The sequence below is a fragment of the Alligator mississippiensis genome, chromosome 1, assembly GCF_030867095.1.
Source record: "Alligator mississippiensis isolate rAllMis1 chromosome 1, rAllMis1, whole genome shotgun sequence".
NCBI classification, from domain to species: domain Eukaryota; kingdom Metazoa; phylum Chordata; order Crocodylia; family Alligatoridae; genus Alligator; species Alligator mississippiensis.
In genome coordinates, this window is record NC_081824.1 from 470,781,069 (window position 1) to 470,800,398 (window position 19,330).

The following is a 19,330-nucleotide window of genomic DNA, read 5'->3' on the forward strand; positions in this document are numbered from 1 at the left end:
ATTTAGGCACTTTCCAAATATATTTCCCATTCCCACTGCCCCCCCAGACAAAACTCAGCAGGAGCAAAATAGGGAATAGATCCGTTCACCTACTGATCGTGATGATAGCATTCATGCACGTGAAACTGGGGAACTACTTTTAAATGTCTTGCAAAACGATCACAGCGCATTTTGAAAATTTTCAGCGACATTTTTCTTTTTCTGTGTTGCATCCTTGCCTCTTAATTGGCAACCAGAGTTTTGCAGTTCACCTTGGAAATGATTTCTTGCTCAGTTGTGGACTGAACAGAAAACTCCAGTTTAAAACTGAGTAGGCTTTTGACTTTGCAGAGATGATCCTTAGGATCCACAGTCGCTGAGACTCCTTCAGGGATACGTACAGCAGGAGACCACGATTAAGTTTCAGCTGCTGCTGTCAGCCAGCTCTAAAGTAGAGTTGTGATCTGTCCCCCCAACCTGGCCTTGCCTCTGGTGCAAACATTGAGAACGATGCAAATATCCAGGGGCTTTCTTGAAACAATCCCTTCTCTTCCAGTGTTAGCCATCTGTGGGGGTGCTGACCTTCTTCTGACTCTGTCCCTAAGGTCGGTCTTCACCCCTCGGTATGCTAATCATCTCTGCTCTTCTTTTTTGAGTAAGAGATTTGATCGTTCCTGACCGATAAGAAACTGCAGCAGAAAAAATGTTGTGTGACAGCCCTGCTTACCGACCATACCATTGGGAAGAGGCCTCCGAAAGCCCCGGGCCGTTTTTGGACCTTAAAAAAAGTGGTGAAACAAAACTGCAAGAAAATGAACCTGTTTTTAATGGTTTGAAATAATGTTGGTGTCTCCCCTGAATCAACGTTATTTGGCTTTGAAATGACTCACTTGTGCTGTATCCACTAAGAACAAGCCACCGAGCATCAATGCAAGCGTGCCAACTTCGTGCAGTACCTTGCTTCTGCGCCCAAAAGCTTGGGCTGAGAGTTTCTTTGTGGTTTGCATGTAGTCCTGGTGCTGAGCCTTCATGAAACAATTTATGGATGTGCTTGCCAAAAGAAACTCACATAGAAGTTTCTGTAACAGAGCTAGCCACCGATCAATCAAATCTAATATCCTGTCTCCAGCAACAATTACTTGGATGCCTTAGTGGGAGCTAGGAAAAGACATAATGCATCTAGTCATTAGTGCAAGGCTGTACATAGATGCAAACCTCTGGTTCTGCTTTAAAGCATGACATTTGATCAACCTAATCTTAGCACAAAGCATAGCCTGGGGGTTGAATGCTAAGTGTTGCTACAAGACAATGCAATTCCAGGCTAGCATTTATGCATGCAAGTAACTTTCTGTCCACAACCTGTCCTGTCATATGAAGTATTTGCACGTGTGTTTGCACAGTTGGAGCCTTGCTGTATATAGTGTCTTTCCTACAGCTTATTCTTGCAAGATATCAGATTCGGTGGGGATTGAGGAGACGGACTACCTCCCTAGGTTGGGGCCTGTACAGCAAAGCATTTGATAAAGTTAGCTGGGATAGTTAGAGGGGTACATTACTAGTAACTGGGAATGCAAGATTAAAAGCTAGAGCTGGCTGATGGGGAAAGAACAAGAGTTAGCAATTTTACTTTTTTTTTTTTTTGCACAAAAAAAAAAAAGTATTTCTGCGGAAAATTTCTGACCGACTTAGCTAAACGTAGGAGGAAAGAGGGAAAAGAGTTAGGGAAATTTAATTGGAGGTTTGGTGACATTTTGATTTCAGTGCTTTCTAGCCAGCGTACTACTAAAACTATGGAAAACAAAGGAGAGCAGATGTGCTTCCTCAAAGGATTTTGAAAAGGGATCACAGGAAAAATAGAGCGGGTAGGTACATCAAGAGGTCATCTGCTCCAACCCTCTGCTCAAGGCAGGATCAGTCCTGTCTAACCCATTTCATCCAAGCGTTTTCCTAGCCTGCTCTTAGAAACGTCTCAGTTTGGAGACTCCACGGTGAGATGGAAAGGTATAGGAAGGTTGTTCCAAGCAACAAGAGCTGCAGGAAGAAGCATCTTTCACCAAAAGGAAAAAAACAGAGGAGAAGGAGAAGGAAGAAAAGTTGGCCAATGGAAGGGGTGAGGACAGGGATAGAAAAGTCCCTAAGAGTTAGCTCTTTTTTCTGTTGACATACGGCTAGTGCCAAGTCTTGAGGTTTTACAAGCTCAGAGCTCCCTTCTCAGGTATTCCTCCTTTTCACTGTTTTTTTTTTTTCTGTTCTCTGTCTCTTCTTTTTGCCTTTGCTCCCTCTAGTTTCTCTGTGGCTATGCATCCAGTACTTATGGCCAGTCGCCAGCACCCACTCCAAAGGTAAAATAAATACACGAGTTCCTCTGTTGTATGTTGCTTTCTCTCCGCTAAGTACTGTGCTGTGCTCTCGGCTGGTTCTTTCCTTTCCCTGTGTTGTTTGTTAAGGACCTGTTTTAAATGACCACGGACATGGTTCGGATTTGTTGGTCCGATGCAGGAGTGTTGTGCGTTTTGTGCATTTGTTGCATTCAACAAAGGAGCACTTAGGTGCAGCAAAGGATCCAGCAATGATTTAAAAAAAGGGGTTGGGATAAAATCAGAACCAGGCCAAAACTTTGTGCTTTGAACCCAAACTCTTTTTTTCCTGAGCTCTTGAATAACTTTGGTAAGCTCTCATTTGACATTTTGATGGGCCAAAATTTCAACTGGTGCAAATCAGTGTAGCTCCAGTGTAACAGTGCTCATTTCCATGAGTTGAGGATCTGGGCCAATGTCACGTTCACTTGGCCCAGCCTTTCAGAGGTCCATTGGGGACAGGAAGTGCTGACATACAAAGGAAGAAATGGTTTGATTATATTCCCGGCTCTGTTGGAAGTGCCAGTCTTCTTCCAAGCCAGCTTGTGGCTTGTTCTCGAAATAGCTCAGACTTAATCCTGCAGCTCCAGAAGACCTCTTACAGTAAGTATCAAGCTTTTGGGTGCTTATCCAGACTGGATCTGTGATCCTCCTACACTAACCTTGTGCCTTCACTCCGGTCCTGACAGCTTTCCAAATCTTTCCTGTTAGATGAATGGTCATAGGATAGCATATTGTGTAATAGAGTTATGTTTGTGGTATTAGCATTGTTGTCATATCTCCATTTCCATTATAATCCTCCAGTATCAGGGGGGTTATATCAGAGATGGGCCTGACTTTCAAAATTCAGATCTGAATTCCAACCCTTCCTGGGGTTGCAGTGTCCCAGGGGATCTGGACTTCGATTTCCAGCATGGGCGACGAAGAGAAGAGACCCTGGTTGAAACAATTCCCATCCATTTGCGCCCAATTTTGAATTTGCCGTCCAAAATACAAGTGGTGTTGGGACGGTATAATTTACGCTGGGCCCATCTCTACGTTTGTAAATTTGCATCACACCAAAAAATCCCTTCTGGACTGAGACGTAATGGGCTGCAAACGTAGAGAATGTGTCAGAAAAGCCTCTTCCTGGGCTTCTGGTTGAAGCAAGCAACACAAGAAATAAAGCCCATTTCTTTTCTCTCTCTCTCTCTTTCTTCTGGCTTAAAATAATCTTATTTTCCAAGGAATTAGTTAAAAATAGTAGGCACAAAGGAAAAACACAGTGTTGAAACACTTTGCAAGTTTGTGAGCTCTTTGAGGCAAGGGCTGTCTCTTCATTAAGGGTGTTTATACACGTGCTCCGGGAGTGTGTATGGGGGGGGATGCTTTAATTAGAGCCACTCTAATTAAAGCACCCAGAACATCTCATGTATCAGTGTCCCCACACTTAAAAATGGCAGCAGAGGTGTCAAACAAGCTGGAGCGGTAATTACCACCTCAATTAATCAAGTCTGCTCATGTATAGGTTCCCCATGTGTCCAGACAGTTTGCAACCCAATAGAGCCTTGACCGTGGAGTAGCTGTGGTAGGAGTTACCACAATGACCTTTGCATAATTACCCAATTTCAGCTGAGGAAATGGAGGCACTGAGAGGCCATGTAATAATTATGGCATGAGATTGTTACTCTGTGACTGCCCTAGAATAGGTTGCATCAGTGCTCTGTGCCTCAGTTTCCCCTCCCACTCTGTCTCTATCTTGTCCGGTCATCTTACAAGGCCTTCAAGGCAGGAGCTCCCTTTCCCTGGGAAGATACAAGGCCTAGCCTGATGGGGTATGCCTCTCAGCTGGCCTCTCCAGATGCTACTGCATTACTACTAGTAATATCAGGAGGGGGAGTGACTCGCCCAAGATCCAGCAGCCCAGTAGTTGAGTTGGGAATAGACCCCAGATCCCTTCACTGTGTAGTCTGTGGGCCTCATTGGCTCCCTCACTCAGCACCTCACACAAATGTGTGTGTGTGTATATATATATATTGCTATATGCCATATGCAATGATATATAACAATATATACCATTAGATCCTGCATTCAGTGGAGCTACACTGGCAAAAGTAGATGGAAAACCTGACCCAAGAGCTTGTCTTAGATGGGCTGTGTAGTTTAAATGCCATTTAGGATCCCTGAGGGTAGTCTTTATAGCATTTTAGCATTCATAGCAGCCTTTGGATGAGAGGCCCAGAGGCTGTGTGGACCAATGAGATGCTGCAGTCCCATCAGATGCTCTCATTTGATTTGATACCGGCCTGGGCCTTGTAAGCCCTGCCCGTGTATAGAGCATTCAGAACCTGAATTAATTGTCTTACAACTTTCAGCGATGAACCGGGAGAGCGTCTGAGACTGAAACCAGCTGCCTGCCCCTGTGCACGTGGCAAGTGGGGAACCCAATGTTGAGCAAGAGCTGGGAAGCAATCTGGAAAGTAGAAGTGCCCTCCACCACGAGCAGCCCCAGCGTCCCCCAGTGTAGGAAAGTGGCAGAAGGCTTATAAACCACCGGTGACCAAGAGCCTCTCCCAGGCTGGCCAGAACGATTGTAATACCCAATCACTTCCAAAGTGGGAATTGATTGAGTCTGGTTCCTATCACAGTATCTATTTATAACCCCTCGAGCAACCAGCCTGCAAGTGCTGCTCTCGAGGTGACCACATCCCCTGAATTAGCAGAGCTATAAGATGACATTAATCAAAGCATTCAAACTCCTGCCTATCGGAGCAGGATTATTGCTGATTCAGTCTGCCCTCCTCCAATCAATCTTTGTGAACAGGATAATATCACCAACTAGACAGAACTCGGAGGGGTCAGAACTGTGTCTGTCAACATAAATTAAACATGTTAGTAATGTGTCCTTGAGGGGAGGTTTGCTGGGAAAGATAATAGCTGTTCCAGTAAGCTCTATTTTCCTAGTGGTGTTGGGTTTTTCTGGTGTGTGCATGAGCTGGGTTTTAACTGTTCACTTGCTCTTGTGGACCTCCATGATGCCTTTGTCTTTGTGTTGATTGGGTTTGGTTGTATGGAAATTTGTGATCACCATTGTGTAACAGCCCTGATAGTTTTGCAGCGCGCAAAATCTTCACCCGTGATGACATCCGACGGATTGCCGGTTGCCTATGTAATGCAGTGCCCAAAGACAAGGGCCACGGGTACTTTTAACACTAGAAAGAGAAATTAGTTTTGGGTCTTAGAGAAACATAGCAGCCACACCAATGAAGATGGTGGCCAGTTGTACCTGTGACCGTTGGACACTGCCCAGCATAGCACACCAGGCCTTTGGAGAAGGTACAGCAGAATAAGGATCCTGAATAAGGCGTTTGGGAAATCCCAACCTACTCTCCTTTCAGAAACCCATAATGATTAGACCATCCCATGACATAGGTGTAGACTCTCTCATGGCAACCTTGGCTGTCCCATGACAAAACCAGCTTCTTTTTCAGGAGTTAGGTGTCATGATACCCAACTCATCCTACAAGCCAGTAGCATTGCCTTCTACTCCTATAAACTGCCTTAAAATGTGAGACACTATGTAGATATGCAGTAGACGCCCTGAGTATGTGACATGCCAGGGGATATGGAATTTATTGGGCTTTTCAATGTGATGGATAAATATCAAACTGTTGGAGAAGTTGATGCCCTACCCCACCATTATTCATGATAAAAAGTCATTGATAAAGGTGGTTCAGATAAAATTTTGCTGCATTTCCCTTAGCCCAAACCTTGCAAAACTTTTGAAACCTATGCTCCATCTAGTCTTCACCATGCAAAAAGGGACTCACAGGGGGGAATGTAGCTATTTCTTTGAACAAGCCCTCAGGCAGGGATCCAGGCCTTGTATAGGTTTTACATTTTGGGAAGACATTCACAAAATCCTCCACGCTCACCATAAGTTAACATGAGTCGTGTTACTAACCCCTTCTAAACACAGGTAAGGCGCTCCCTGCATCAATCCACATTGGTGGAAACTGCAGAGAATAGATAGGTGTTGCCAGCTTTCCCTGGGGGTCCAGAAATCCTTGATTTGGAGTTGCTGTGAAATACCCTAGTAGGATTTAATGACTTGATTGGCCCAATGGGTCCAACAAAAGAGCTAGGGCCAATATTAAAAGCTTGGCCTGACACTAGCCCCGAGTTACATCACTGCTGGCATGGTGGAGCAGGCTGCACCCGGGGTCCATGTAACCTATGCCAACGTAGACACAGGGTGCTGTGCTGCCCTTTTAATCCCCTGCATAGATGCATGGCCCAAGTCTTACCAGATCTTAATGCAAGGGACGGGGGGTGTTAGATCCTCTAGTTTGACCCCCATAGGATACCTCAGCTCTGCAGCTAGCAGCATTTTAGCCCATAGGAGAAAAAAACTATGGTTTTCCCTTTCCAGTGAAGCCCCAAGAGGTAGTGCAGGTGCATGCACAGGGACTTTCTCTAGTCCTCACTAGGCACAGACTTCAGAAGCCAACTTTGGCTGCCTGGGTCTCATGCCTCACATGCTATGCAGAGCTAGTAGAGGGAAGACCAGTCGATATAAATAGAGCTGGGTTGACTGAAACCAGCCATGGGTTTGGCCCAGCCTACAGCAACACATAACGCTGAAAGCACCAGGGATGCTCCCTGCCACACTGCGCAGTTTCCAGAAACATAGCTATCTCAGTCCTGCCCCAATGTTATACCATTTCTGTAGTGGCCTCATGCTCCCTGGTTGCTTCCTCGCACTTCCCTGCAGTTTAGAGCCCCTCCCCAAGCCCCCTCCAGCTGCGGAGGAGGTTCACAGTGAGCCGGCCAGAGGGGAAAAGCTGTGTTATCCTTTCATTTCCTGAGACAGATCGGTTGGGGTTCCTCTCTTTTCCAGGGAGCGGAGACGAGGAAGCGCTCGCCGACGCTCAGCAGCCAATTCAAGCGCTCACTGGAGCTGCTGATGCGAACCCTCAGCGTGTGCCAGCCCTTCTTCGTCCGCTGCATCAAACCCAATGAATATAAGAAGCCCCTGGTAAGTGCCGGTTTCATCTTTTCTTGCTATGGTACGATAGGGAGGAGCCATTAAAGCTGGAAGCAAAACTCCCTCTGATTTCAGTGGGGTCAGGCTTTCATCCAAGTTGCTTGAACCCCGACTTGGACACCTGCTTTGAGGTCACGAAGGGCTTCTCCTACTGCAGGAGGGCTCGCAGGGCACTGTCCTCTTGGCACATCTCATGCAAATCATGCAGCCTGCTTCTGGGACCCCTCGGTTCAGCTGAGTGAGCCATAGAGCCACCGTATGGGACCCTTATGGAAAGCCCCTATAGATTTCTAGAGAGAAATAGAGGCTTTCTATCAAATGTTTAAATCGAGATGCAGCACCCTGGAGCAGGAATATCATCTTGTGTTCAGTTTTCCAGGATAATTGAAACCAGCAGTTTTCAAACTTTTTGAGCTGAGTCCCCCTTTGAGGTACGGTTTTATTCATGCCTCCACCCTGCCTCAATCCAGACAGAAAGCAAACATGCAAAATATGCTTTCTTAAATTGACAGAGACTGAAATGACTTAAATTACCTAATTAAATGACCTACCCCTCTAAGTTTCCAATGCACGGAGATTGTACTTACCAGTTCATGTGAAGGGTGTGCCTGTTTGCTGCAGACAGTTTATCAATTTGTGGAGAGGTTTTTTTTAACCGACCCCGATCCATTTGCACCCTGTAATCGTATGAAAAATACTGAACTCACCAGCAGAATAAACTGCAATGCACAAATGCTTGTTGTCTTTTTTTTAAGTTGTAAGAGTAAATAGGATAGACTAACCCGGAAGCCAGGAAATAATGTAGTTGTTGCTAGGGAAATGATCGCTGGCTTCATTAAATACATTGCTACACCGGTGAAATCCTTGGCAAAAGGTTCACTCGTACTGTTTCAGCATGTGATGCTGTCAAATATCACGTTCTTGTTATATAAGAATAATCATTTTGTAAAAGTAAAATATGCCTTGCGCATGGCGTCCCCCCCCGAATGTTTCTTCACATCCCCTGGAGAGTGCACCCCCCCATTTGAAAACCACTAGTTTACATGTTTTATAGGGATGATCTCCTTCAGTAGGGTTTTCTGGGGGGAGATTTCAATTGAATCTTCTTTAGTTTCTCTAAGAACCTCCTTGGCTTCATCCCTGTTTGACGTTTTTGGGAGTCAGACTTGTAGGACTGAGCAGGATTTGGGAAATTAAAAGGGATGGCTGAAAGATAAGGGGCATTTTCAACGACAAACCCCGAGGACATGGAGAGTAAATGATAGAGAGAGGCCTGCTCACATTTTACATCTTAATCTGGTGAACATATAACAGCCCGTTCATCCATCTCTGTTAGCAGAACGTTAAATGTGTGTTTTTACTCAGTGGATTGTGCCAGCAGCCATAAATCAAGAAAAATAATTACTCAACCATCACGGATATGCTGTAAAACAGCGACACATTTATTTGCATTTGCCCTGGCTTCTTCAAAATCAATGTGCACTTTCAGGACAGGTTTTCATTACTGAATGAAAGGAAAGGAAACACCCGTAAATACCAGACCCCGGTTCTGCCATCCAGGCCAAATTTCTGCTGGGACCCCCGGGTGCACAGGTACTCTGAGATATCGAACTCCACGTGAGCGTGCTCAGCTCTCAGGACTGGACCCAGGAATTAGGAACAATCACTGGTGTTTGCTAATATATGGAGCGGGCGTTTTACTTATTACATTTTCTGTTTACTGATTGTCCCTGAAAGTTATTTTATCCACGACTGGTGTCTTTTCAAGTTACACAGACAAGGGCAACATTTTGCCCTCGGTTATACCTCTATCCTGGCTTACCATTTGCGGACAGAATTTAACTGTGGAGAATTAGGGATGGGGGACAAAATTTGGTAAGAAAGGCAGAAAAGGATCTTGCATCTTTTTCACAGCAGTTTAAGGACCAGATCTTGCCACTCACAGCAGCAGCTACCTGATGTCAGTAGACCCATTTAGCAGAATGAAACTTAATCCAAAAGCAAAAGAATTATATTTATTAACGTGGTGGTTTGTTCAGTGTATATGCTGCCCTTCCCAACAACGGCTAAGAGCAGCTTAGCAGAGCAGAATAACTTATGAAGTGGGAGAGCGAACAGGAGAACAACAAGATGGATCCAAAAGAGACTTCAGTGGGGCTGATCTTGCCGGTCAGTGGCAATGCGGTACACTGTTATAATGGGATTTTGCACTAAAAGGGAAAAAGGTTTATTTTCAGAATTGGCTTTAAACGTTCAGATCTGAAAAGAAAAAGAAATCAGGTAATGGAACATAGGGCAGCGCAAGAAAAACATTTGCCTGGGAGTTCATTTTCTGCCCCGAGCGATAAAGTGCTGCAATCACGATAGGAAACAGGACGGCAGGAAGTGAAAGGCCAATGGAAAGTCCTGGCCATTTGTTATTCCACAGGATTTTAAAATGTGGCCCTAGCTTGCTGGGAGTGGGGGAGCCACCTCCTTCCATCCCTAAAATTTACTTTGGAAGAAGACTTTGATTTTTTGCAGCTGTCAGGGGGATTCCTCTTAGTCAGACGAGTTCCCGTGCCCTGCTGTCTCTGCCTCTTTGCGTGCTGCTGTAGTTGGTCTGAAGGAAATGAATGCGATTAATTAAATAGTGTGTGGGAGGAAAGAAAAGAAAATCAATAAACTGCTGGCACTGTATAATACAGTAGCTCAGTGAGGCCTGGATTCACGAAAGTCCTTAAGCCCCTGAGTTGCCTCATTGATTGCAAGGATGCTGTTCATACTCTCCAAGTAATGCACATGCTTAACTCCTTAGTTCCTGAATTGGGGACTAATCCTGAGATCACTGATGCTACTGGCCAACTTGATGCTGCCGTATGCAACTATTCATGATGAATCTCTGTGATCGTGGAATCATAGACTAGAGAAGTGGGGCTGGAAGAGTCCTCCAGAGGTCATGTAGTCCAACCCCCCGCCTGAGGCAGGATCAGCCCTATCCAAACCATGCCATACAACCATAATCTAAACTCTACACAAAACTACTCTCAACCCCATGAGCAACTGGTGCCTCCCGATCACCGAGCCAGCAGCAAAGCCTCAATTGCGCTTCTGGTTTCGCCGCTGGCACTTCCAGGGAGCGCACGGCTGATCTCAAGAGGTGCAAGCGCACCCATGTGCACCCCCTATGCATCATCAATGCTCAACCCTGACACAACACAACATAAAACCCTCACCGGTCATACATAAAGCAGGGGAACTATGGCAGCCAACGTCCTGCTTCTATAAAAGCTTGTTAAGATTACTCAAATCACTGATAGAGGGCCACGTCCCCCGTTACAGAGGAAGGCAAAAACCCTCACCGTCCATACCAATATGACCATGGGTCCTTCCTCACCCCAAGTATGGTGATCAGTTTGTCCCTGAGTGGAGGGCAAGACCCTGTAGCCAGCAACCTCTGCCTTTGGCCCCAGCAGAAGCACTGGCACCCCCCAGTCAATAATCTCCAGCCTTTGCTGCAGCCAACACCAATACCTCCAAGGGAGGCTGGGATCCCTTGTATTGATTCATTGAGCCAACAGTAGCTTGCTCATTTACCATCCCTGTGCGTCAGCTGATCTGTCTGTAATCGCTTTGATTAACTGTTGTCTCTCACATCCCTGGAGGCAACAAGAGAGAAAAGGTGCCTTGGTAAGAAGGTTTTGCCAGCAGGTGATTAGGCCGGCTCCATCACTCAGGTCTATCAATCCTATGAAATCCCACCTGTGCTCCAGCTCTTCCAAGACAGGCTTCACTTCATTCCCAGATACTCTTCATTCCCAGATACCCATTCAGATACTGGACTGGTTTAGGCCCCTTCTCTGTGTTTGGCCTGATGTCTTAAAAGCCAAACTCCTCAGGGCTGATACCTCCTGGCACTCCCCATCTATAATGAAATACCTCCCTACCCTGCCAGGGGCATGGGTAGGTTCGATACATAAAAACTTTGGAGGTGCTCAGATACTTGTGTGGGCACCCGGATGCCTAAAGCTTTGACTGTGCATCCAGAGTTAATGAACAAGAACATCAAAATCAATAAGAGCACTTCATACTCTTCACGCTCAGTTACAGCTTAGGTTTCTGTTACCACTGCCCTGAAAGCAACCCAAAATGGGTTCATCTCTTCTGTAAGGAAAGGTCTTTCATATGAGCAGTGTCTAAAAAGCTTTGCCTGGACCTTTTAGTTCTTTATAGTATAGTATATCCCAGTAGGTTTCTCTATTCCACTGCTGGAAGCTGTAAGAGGGAGAGGGGCAGATCCTTCTGGATATGCCCTGCTGTAAAACTCTGCCCCTTAGCATCTGATACCATGAGGAACAGGATACTACTGGGCTTAGATGGACCCAAGACCAGTACAGCAGCTCTTCTGTTCTTAAGTAGGTATTAAACCAAAGGGCTGAATTGAATGCACTCAGCCCCTTTTAGGATTAGGGTTGTAAAAAACTGTGATCCTGAATGCTTCAGGACTATAGGGCAAAGGTCCAATCTGTCGCCTGCCCTTTTGTCCTCTCTGAGGCTCCAGCAGATCTGCTACATCCAGCCTATCCTTAGCTGGGCTCTGGTGCTTGCACCCTTTGGCAGGTCAGCGAGTTTTGAAATGCAAACAAGACCCTCTCTGATTCCCATCTGTTGTTTCCTTCCTCAGTTGTTTGACCGGGAGCTGTGTGTTCGCCAGCTGAGGTACTCAGGGATGATGGAGACGATCCGGATCCGCCGAGCTGGCTATCCCATCCGCTACACCTTCGTAGAGTTTGTGGACAGATACCGCGTCCTCATGCCAGGGGTGAAGCCGGCATATAAGCAGGTACATGTTTCCTCCCATTACAAGCCATTTTTACCCTGCAGCCCGTCCACTGGTATCTTACTGGAAGCACAGTGCATCCAGACTCTGTCTCTCTCCAGTACGTTGTGCCCCTAAGAGATACAGGTCTTCCTCCATGACTGCATATACACTGTGCACACACTACAGTCGGCAGTGACAGCATCGTGGATAAAGAATTGAGCCTGGGTGTCAGATGCTCAGCTTCAAGCTGTGCTTCTAGCTCAGGTGGTAGAAGGAAACCTGCACGTGAGGATTACTCTGTTACAATCACCAAAATTACAGCAGCGTAAAATAGGTGGAAGCCCAAGCAGAATGCAGCCCTGCATTGATAGCAGGCAGATGTTCATGTCCAGCTTGTGACTGGCAGATCCCAATGACTGCCTTCTCCTAGGGGGACCTGCGTGGGACATGCCAGCGGATCGCTGAAGCTGTGCTAGGGAAAGATGATGACTGGCAGATTGGGAAGACAAAAATATTCCTGAAGGTACGGTCCTCCCAGGGTCTTTAGCTTTGAAGGAATCAAATAATCCTCCTCTAGTGGGCTCCATTACTAGAGGTAAGCCCCATCCATAGCTCAAGTCTCTGGCCTGGCTTGATAAAGACTGGCTCAAGTAGCTGGTGTTTGGTTACAAATTTGGTGTGGGCTGGGGATTAGGATTAGAGTGAAATCCTGTGAACGCCTACACATAGGGCACTGGTCACATCTGGGGTAGGGCAGGCCTCTCTGCTGCAGGAGCTGCAGGCCAGCTTTGTGGCTGCTTAGCCACTTCTTCTCCCTCCAGAGGGGAAGCTAGCGACTCCATTGCCGTTACATAGCAATTAACTCCCTAAGGAGAGGTTTCAAGGCCACTCTGAAGTGGTTCCTGAAGATCTGGGGTTGGATGAGAGATGCTCCGTAGCTCACTGATGTCCATGGAGATGTTGAGAGAGTCAAGTTTTCTTTTCACTCCCCCACCCCCATGCTCGGGCCATGGGACAGCTCCAAAAGAGCAGCGTAAGCTGCAATCAAGGCTCATTGGCCTGAAGAGTCCAGTCTCTCCTAGGCAATTAGAGATCAATGGAGTAGCACAGATACCCAACATCTACCAACGTGTCCCAGGGCTCTTCCAAAGGCTTTTGTCAGGTTCCCATGGGGCAGATTGCTATCCCGGGCTTCAAGGCTATGGTGACCCTCTGTGAAAGCTTGCACAGGGGACAGAAAAGGATCAGCCTGGTCAGAGACCCACTGGGCATGACCGAGAGATCTTACCTACAATACATCTCTTCAGCACATGGCCTTTGAGGGGGCAATCAGCAGGTTGGGGGCCACTATCACAGCTCTCTGTAGATCAACCAAGGCAGCGCAGTGCTGCCTTATGTTGCCAGGATGTTGCCTATGGGGACAAGAGCAGAGTAACAAAGAGCTGTCTTTCTCCTGTTCCCATAATCTCAAGATGAATCTCTAAATCCCTGTAGGAAAACCAGGCAGACCCAGCAAGGAACGGGCTCAGAGCTGGATGACTTTACTGTAGTGTTTCTCAGATGTAATCTTGCTGGCTGATTTTTAAATGCCACTCTCCCCACCCCCCTCCAATCTATTTCTTAGAAACCAGTTATGATATCCCATTAGTTTTCCTTTCCAGAGAGCGTTATCAGGCCCCCGCAGCTGTCAGAGCAGGAAGCAGGGAAATGAAGAGGTTGTGAAGGGCAGAACAAGGTCAGATGAAACAGGAAACGTGTGCGGGTGTATGTAAGTAGCCATCATAGCCAGCGGCCAGGAAAGGAACCAAAGCCGGCTACGACTGCGAGACTTGACTGTCAAACAAGGAAGCTCAGAGTGAAGGGGCGAGGTTTTACCCTGAGCCCTCCTTATTGTCCTGAGACAGTGCAGCCTTTACACTTCATCTGAGCAATGGACTGAGAATCAGGAGGCCCAGACATTATTCCCAGCTCTGTCATGAGCAGGGATCCTGGTTTTTTCTGATTTAAAACAATCCCCAATTTTCAGTTAAGAAAAAGTAACCCCAAATCAGGACTCGTGGCAGAGGTGATATTGTTTATTAGACCAACTAGACTTTTGCAAAACAGTTTTGCAAAAAAATTTTTTCAATTGCAATTAAAGCTTGCAATTAAAGATTTTTTTTTCTTTTGCAAAAATCTAGTTGGTCTAAAAATTAGACCAACTATATTTTTGCAAAAAACAATGTCTTGAATTGCAAGCTTTAATTGCAATTAATTTTTTTTTTTTTTTTTTTTTGCAAAAATCTAGTTTGTCTAATAAAAGATATCACCTCTACCATGAGTCCTGATTGCTTTTTCCTCTAGACCAATACATCTGCAACCTGGATATGTAACCCCAAATGCACATTTTCCCATGATTAAAATGCAACACCACTATCTATAGCTATCTATTAGTGGTGTTTCATTTTAATCATGGGAAAACGTGGATTTGGGATTACTAATTTTTAAACCAAAAATTGGGGATTTTTTTTTAAACTAGAGATCCCTGGTCATGAGGTTCTCCTGGGTCCTGAACCTTGCACTGTCCTGTTAACTAGTGTGAAGTGAAACGCCAGCACATCAGGTGCCCGGTAGCAACCTCTGCTAACTGAACCACAGAAAGACTCATTTAGCCATTACTAGCGTCCTGTCTGTGGGCCATACGCAGGTATGCAGGGGTCACACCTCCTGGCCTTTTCAGATGGGGCACTAATGAAGTGAAAAGGTCCTAGTCCCTTTCTCCTCGATCAGAAGAGGGTGGCTGGACCACACGGCCCTGGACGTGGTGAATGGTGAAGTGGGACATCCTCAGAGGTGTGGCTGGGTGGGAAGGACCTTTCAGAAGAGGAGCTTCCAACCAGCTCCTCATCCACAACTGTTAAGGTGTAGCTGTTGTGCCGTTTCATTCCTCAGGATCACCACGACATGCTGCTGGAGATTGAAAGGGACAAGGCCATCACAGACAAGGTCATCCTCATCCAGAAGGTGGTGCGTGGATTTAAAGACAGGTATGGGATGCAGGGGGAAAGCTCACTGAATACTGGAGGATGGGTTGGTGTGACTCCCGAGCACAGTGCCCTGCAGCCTACCGCCCCCTGATTAAACAGTATTGTCTCGTCCTCAGCTGCCATTAGCTTACTCTGCCCCGTAGCAGTGCATCTGATCCGTTGCTCTCTCCTTATCTGTGCAAGGTGATGCACATAGGTTAGAACAGGGATCGGCGCACAAGGAAACGTGATGACTGCCAGGACACGGTAATGCAGGTCAGATTTTGCTGCAGGATTGCTGATTCTCAGGCTAGGCTGACAAGGTTGCTAAGAGGATGCCAGATTATTTGTACCATGGAGGTCTAGCCTGACCTTGACTGTGACATGATTTGCTGCATGATGTTAGGCAAATCCACCCTGTTCAGTGTGCAAAGCACTTCATGGAAAATGGAGACGGCCAGATCATCAGCTGGGGATAGGTTTGTGAGAGTTAAGGGAGCAAGACCAGCAAATACCCCCTGAACATCTGGTCCTTTATCCTGGAGAGACTGCAGTGCAAGGGGTAGGTTTGTGAGAGTTAAGGGAACAAGACTGGAGAACACCCCCTGAACATCTGGTCCTTTATCTTGGAGAGACTGCAGTGCAAGGGGTAGGTTTGTGAGAGTTAAGGGAACAAGACTGGAGAACACCCCCTGAACATCTGGTCCTTTATCTTGGAGAGACTGCAGTGCAAGGGGTAGGTTTGTGAGAGTTAAGGGAACAAGACCAGCAAACACCCCCTGAACATCTGGTCCTTTATCTTGGAGAGACTGCAGTGCAAGGGGTAGGTTTGTGAGAGTTAAGGGAGCAAGACTGGAGAACATCCCCTGAACATCTGGTCCTTTATCTTGGAGAGACTGCAGTGCAAGGGGTAGGTTTGTGAGAGTTAGGGAGCAAGACCAGCAAACACCCCCTAAACATCTGGTCCTTTATCTTGGAGAGACTGGAGTGCAAGGGGTAGGTTTGTGAGAGTTAGGGAGCAAGACCAGCAAACGCCCCCTGAACATCTGGTCCTTTATCTTGAAGAGACTGCAGTGCAAGACTAGAAATAAGAGAGATCCCAAATGGGTGCAGGGCTCAGGGCATAGGTGGATTAACGCACGGGCCAGCTGCGCCCGGGCCCAGGGGTCCCTGCCAAAAAGGCCCCCAGATGCCTGGAGGGTAGGCAACTTGGTGCAGATGAAGCTAGCCTGGCAAGGGGAAAAGGCAGAAGAGGTGGTGTAAAGGACATGGGTCCAAGGAGTCGCACAGCAGGTAAGGGGTCCTGAGCCTCGCTCACCTCCCATTGCACCACAATTGAATGGCTCTCCCTCTTGCCATCACTTGGTTTGGCTGAAGCACAGAGAAGAGGTAGAGGAACGCAGTACTGGTCCTGTAACCCCATCCTTCATCTGGCAAAGGAAAGGAAGGCCGGGGGGGGGGGCAGGCATTGGCAGGGAGACAGCAGAGCTGAAGGGAGTGAAGGTTGCCCAGCCTGAACTATCTAAAGAATGAGGCCAGCTCTCCTCGCTCACCAGAGGGGTAACTGCAGGGAGCAGGACAGCAAAGACAAGTGACTGAAATGCCTTTCCAGGTCCAATTTCCTGAAAGTGAGAAACTCGGCCCTGATGATTCAGAGGTACTGGCGAGGACACAACTGCCGGAAGAATTACGGAGCCGTAAGTGTGGCAGGCATTGCTGTGTGCCCTCTACTGCCTTGATAATGCTATTCACTGCAGGCCCTCGGTGTTCACTTTTTCCCATGTCTGCTTGAATTCTCCCTGGAGGAGAGGCCCGAGAGGAAAGAACTGGCCCGTGTGTGTCAAAGGAAGGGAGGAACAAAGGAGCACGTTATTCTCTTGCTGCTGCAGGCTCCAGCAAAGGGAATAGCCTCCTATTCGGTCATCCTCCTCAAACCTGTCATGAGTTGGACCCGTTTTATACCAGATGGGCACCTGGGGCCTCCCAGGGTACGTTTCCACAGTGTCCCAAGTGCTTTCAGAAGGGAGCATTCCTGATCGCACATCCTGCACGCATCATTAAACCCCAAAATGCAGCAGTGAAGGTGCTCTGGGGGTGCTTCCAGAAGCTGTTCTGTCTCCAGCACGCCTAATGAGGCCACCGTATCGGCACACCTGGAATGGTTTCATCACCATATTTCCAGACTTGGCGTGTGCAAGCAGGAGCAGATGTGCTAGCACTTGGGACATGGTGTAGGACATACCCAAAGACTTGCACTGTTCCTCATGAGGCTGCAGGCTCCAGGACCGAGACAGCTGGCAGAAGTGCAGCTCTCCTCTTGGAAGTGCGCTTGATCTCAATTTGGCCCTTCGGCTTTACAGCTGCAGCCACCGCTGCCACCACCACGTGCGGCCCTCTGCTCTCTTTAGCATCCCCAAGCCTAGCAGAGAACTGCAAAGAGAGGACAGGATGGCACGTGGGTACACTGTGTGGGTCCCCTGACCCTGCAGGAGACCTTCAAAGGCTGCTCCAAGGCATCAGATCAGCTGAGGGATGGCTGTTTTTATGCAGTATGATCCCGCAGGCAAAAGCTCAGCCTAAAAGCTGTCAATGACTGAGTCAACGTAAGGGCTCCATGATGTGGAAGACGCTGTAGGAGCAAGGACTGGGGAGGGACTCTGCTCATGGAGGTGCTGGGCCTCTCTCTCAATGGTCCTAGGGCTTTGTGCAGAGCCAACTTCTCAAGGGAAGGCAAATCTATGTATGACAACTGTAGAAACCATTGGCCTGGGTTGGAAACCTCCTGAAGTCAGTGGAAAAGCTTTCCTTTCTTTTGGTGGGCTTTGGATCCAGCCTCAAATCCTACAGCCCTTTTTTTTATTCCCCCTCTGCTGCCTCCAGGCAGCTCCCGGCTGTGTATGGTTGTTGCTGATATCAGCTTGTTTTTCTTTACAGCAGTGAGAAAAGTGCTTGGAGAAGGCACCCTGATTAGACCAGGCAAGATCTTCAATAGGCGTGGGGTCTTAACCCTCTTTCCCTTGCAGATGAAGATCGGGTTCCTGAGGCTCCAGGCCCTCTACCGTTCACACAAGCTGCACAAGCAGTACCACATGGCTCGTAGGCGCATCATCGACTTCCAGGCACAATGCCGCGGTTACCTTGTGCGTAGGGCTTTCCGCCATCGGCTTTGGGCTGTCCTCACGATCCAGGCCTATGCCAGGGGCATGATTGCCCGAAGGCTGTATAAGCGCCTGAAGGGAGAAGTAAGTACCGTTCAAGAATGGCTGTTTGCTAGTACATGGGATGGAAGAAGTGAGGTGGTTTTGTATTGCGGGCTCTTCAGGGGACAAATAAAAATGTCACCTGTGTTCGTCAAAGCCAGTTTGCATTTCTTTCCCCAGTATCGCCGCCGCCTGGAAGCAGAGAAACTTCGGCTGGCAGAAGAGGAGCGTCTCCGAAAGGAGATGAGCGCCAAGAAAGCCAAAGAGGAAGCTGAAAAGAAGCACCAAGTACTTTATGACTCCTCTCTTTCACAGTTTCTCTCTGTGTTTGAGGGTCTGATTCTACCCCTGCTGAAAGACTTGAGGGACAGAGTAAAATAAATTTGGAGGCAGAATCCCAAACAACAGCATAACGCCTAGCTATATGGCTTGTATCATGTGCATTTAATTCAGTAGGGAGGCTGAGGGGGGACCTAGTAGCTGCCTACAAGCTCATCAGGGGAGATCAACCTCAAACAGGTAGAGCCCTTTTCTCCCCAGCACCACCTGGGGTGACGAGGAACAATGGTCACAAGCTGATGGAGAATAGGTTTAGGTTAGAGATCAGAAGGCAATATTTTACAGTTAGGGTGGCCAAAATCTGGAATCAACTTCCCAGGGACGTCCTTGCCCCTACCTTGGGCAAATTCAAGAGGAGGTTGGACGATCACCTCTCTGGGGTCTTGTGAACCCAGCATCCATTCCTGCCTGTGGCAGAGGGTCAGGTGAGATGATCTGTTCAGGTCCCTCCTGACCCTAGCTACTATGAAACTATGAAACAGTAAAGTGCTTTAACTTGAACAAGCTGCCCCTGAATTTCCAAACCGCTGCATCCGAATGCCATGGGTGATGATCGGCATACAAAAAAACTAGAACTCTTGGTTTCAACATGATAGCTTTTATTAGACCAACTGGAAAATGGC

General features: G+C 47.4%; 1 protein-coding gene across 3 annotated transcripts in view; it reads left to right on the plus strand.

The window, feature by feature from the left end:
* Positions 1–19,330, plus strand: part of MYO7A (myosin VIIA) — a 165,030-nt gene that overhangs the window by 98,981 nt on the left and 46,719 nt on the right. For all 3 annotated transcript variants that reach the window (XM_059722674.1, XM_019479395.2, XM_019479396.2), the window contains 7 exons: positions 7,216–7,353; positions 12,026–12,184; positions 12,594–12,686; positions 15,095–15,189; positions 16,781–16,865; positions 18,192–18,410; positions 18,549–18,656. In XM_059722674.1, the coding sequence (XP_059578657.1) occupies positions 7,216–7,353; positions 12,026–12,184; positions 12,594–12,686; positions 15,095–15,189; positions 16,781–16,865; positions 18,192–18,410; positions 18,549–18,656 (897 nt within the window). The remainder of the gene's footprint in view (positions 1–7,215; positions 7,354–12,025; positions 12,185–12,593; positions 12,687–15,094; positions 15,190–16,780; positions 16,866–18,191; positions 18,411–18,548; positions 18,657–19,330) is intronic.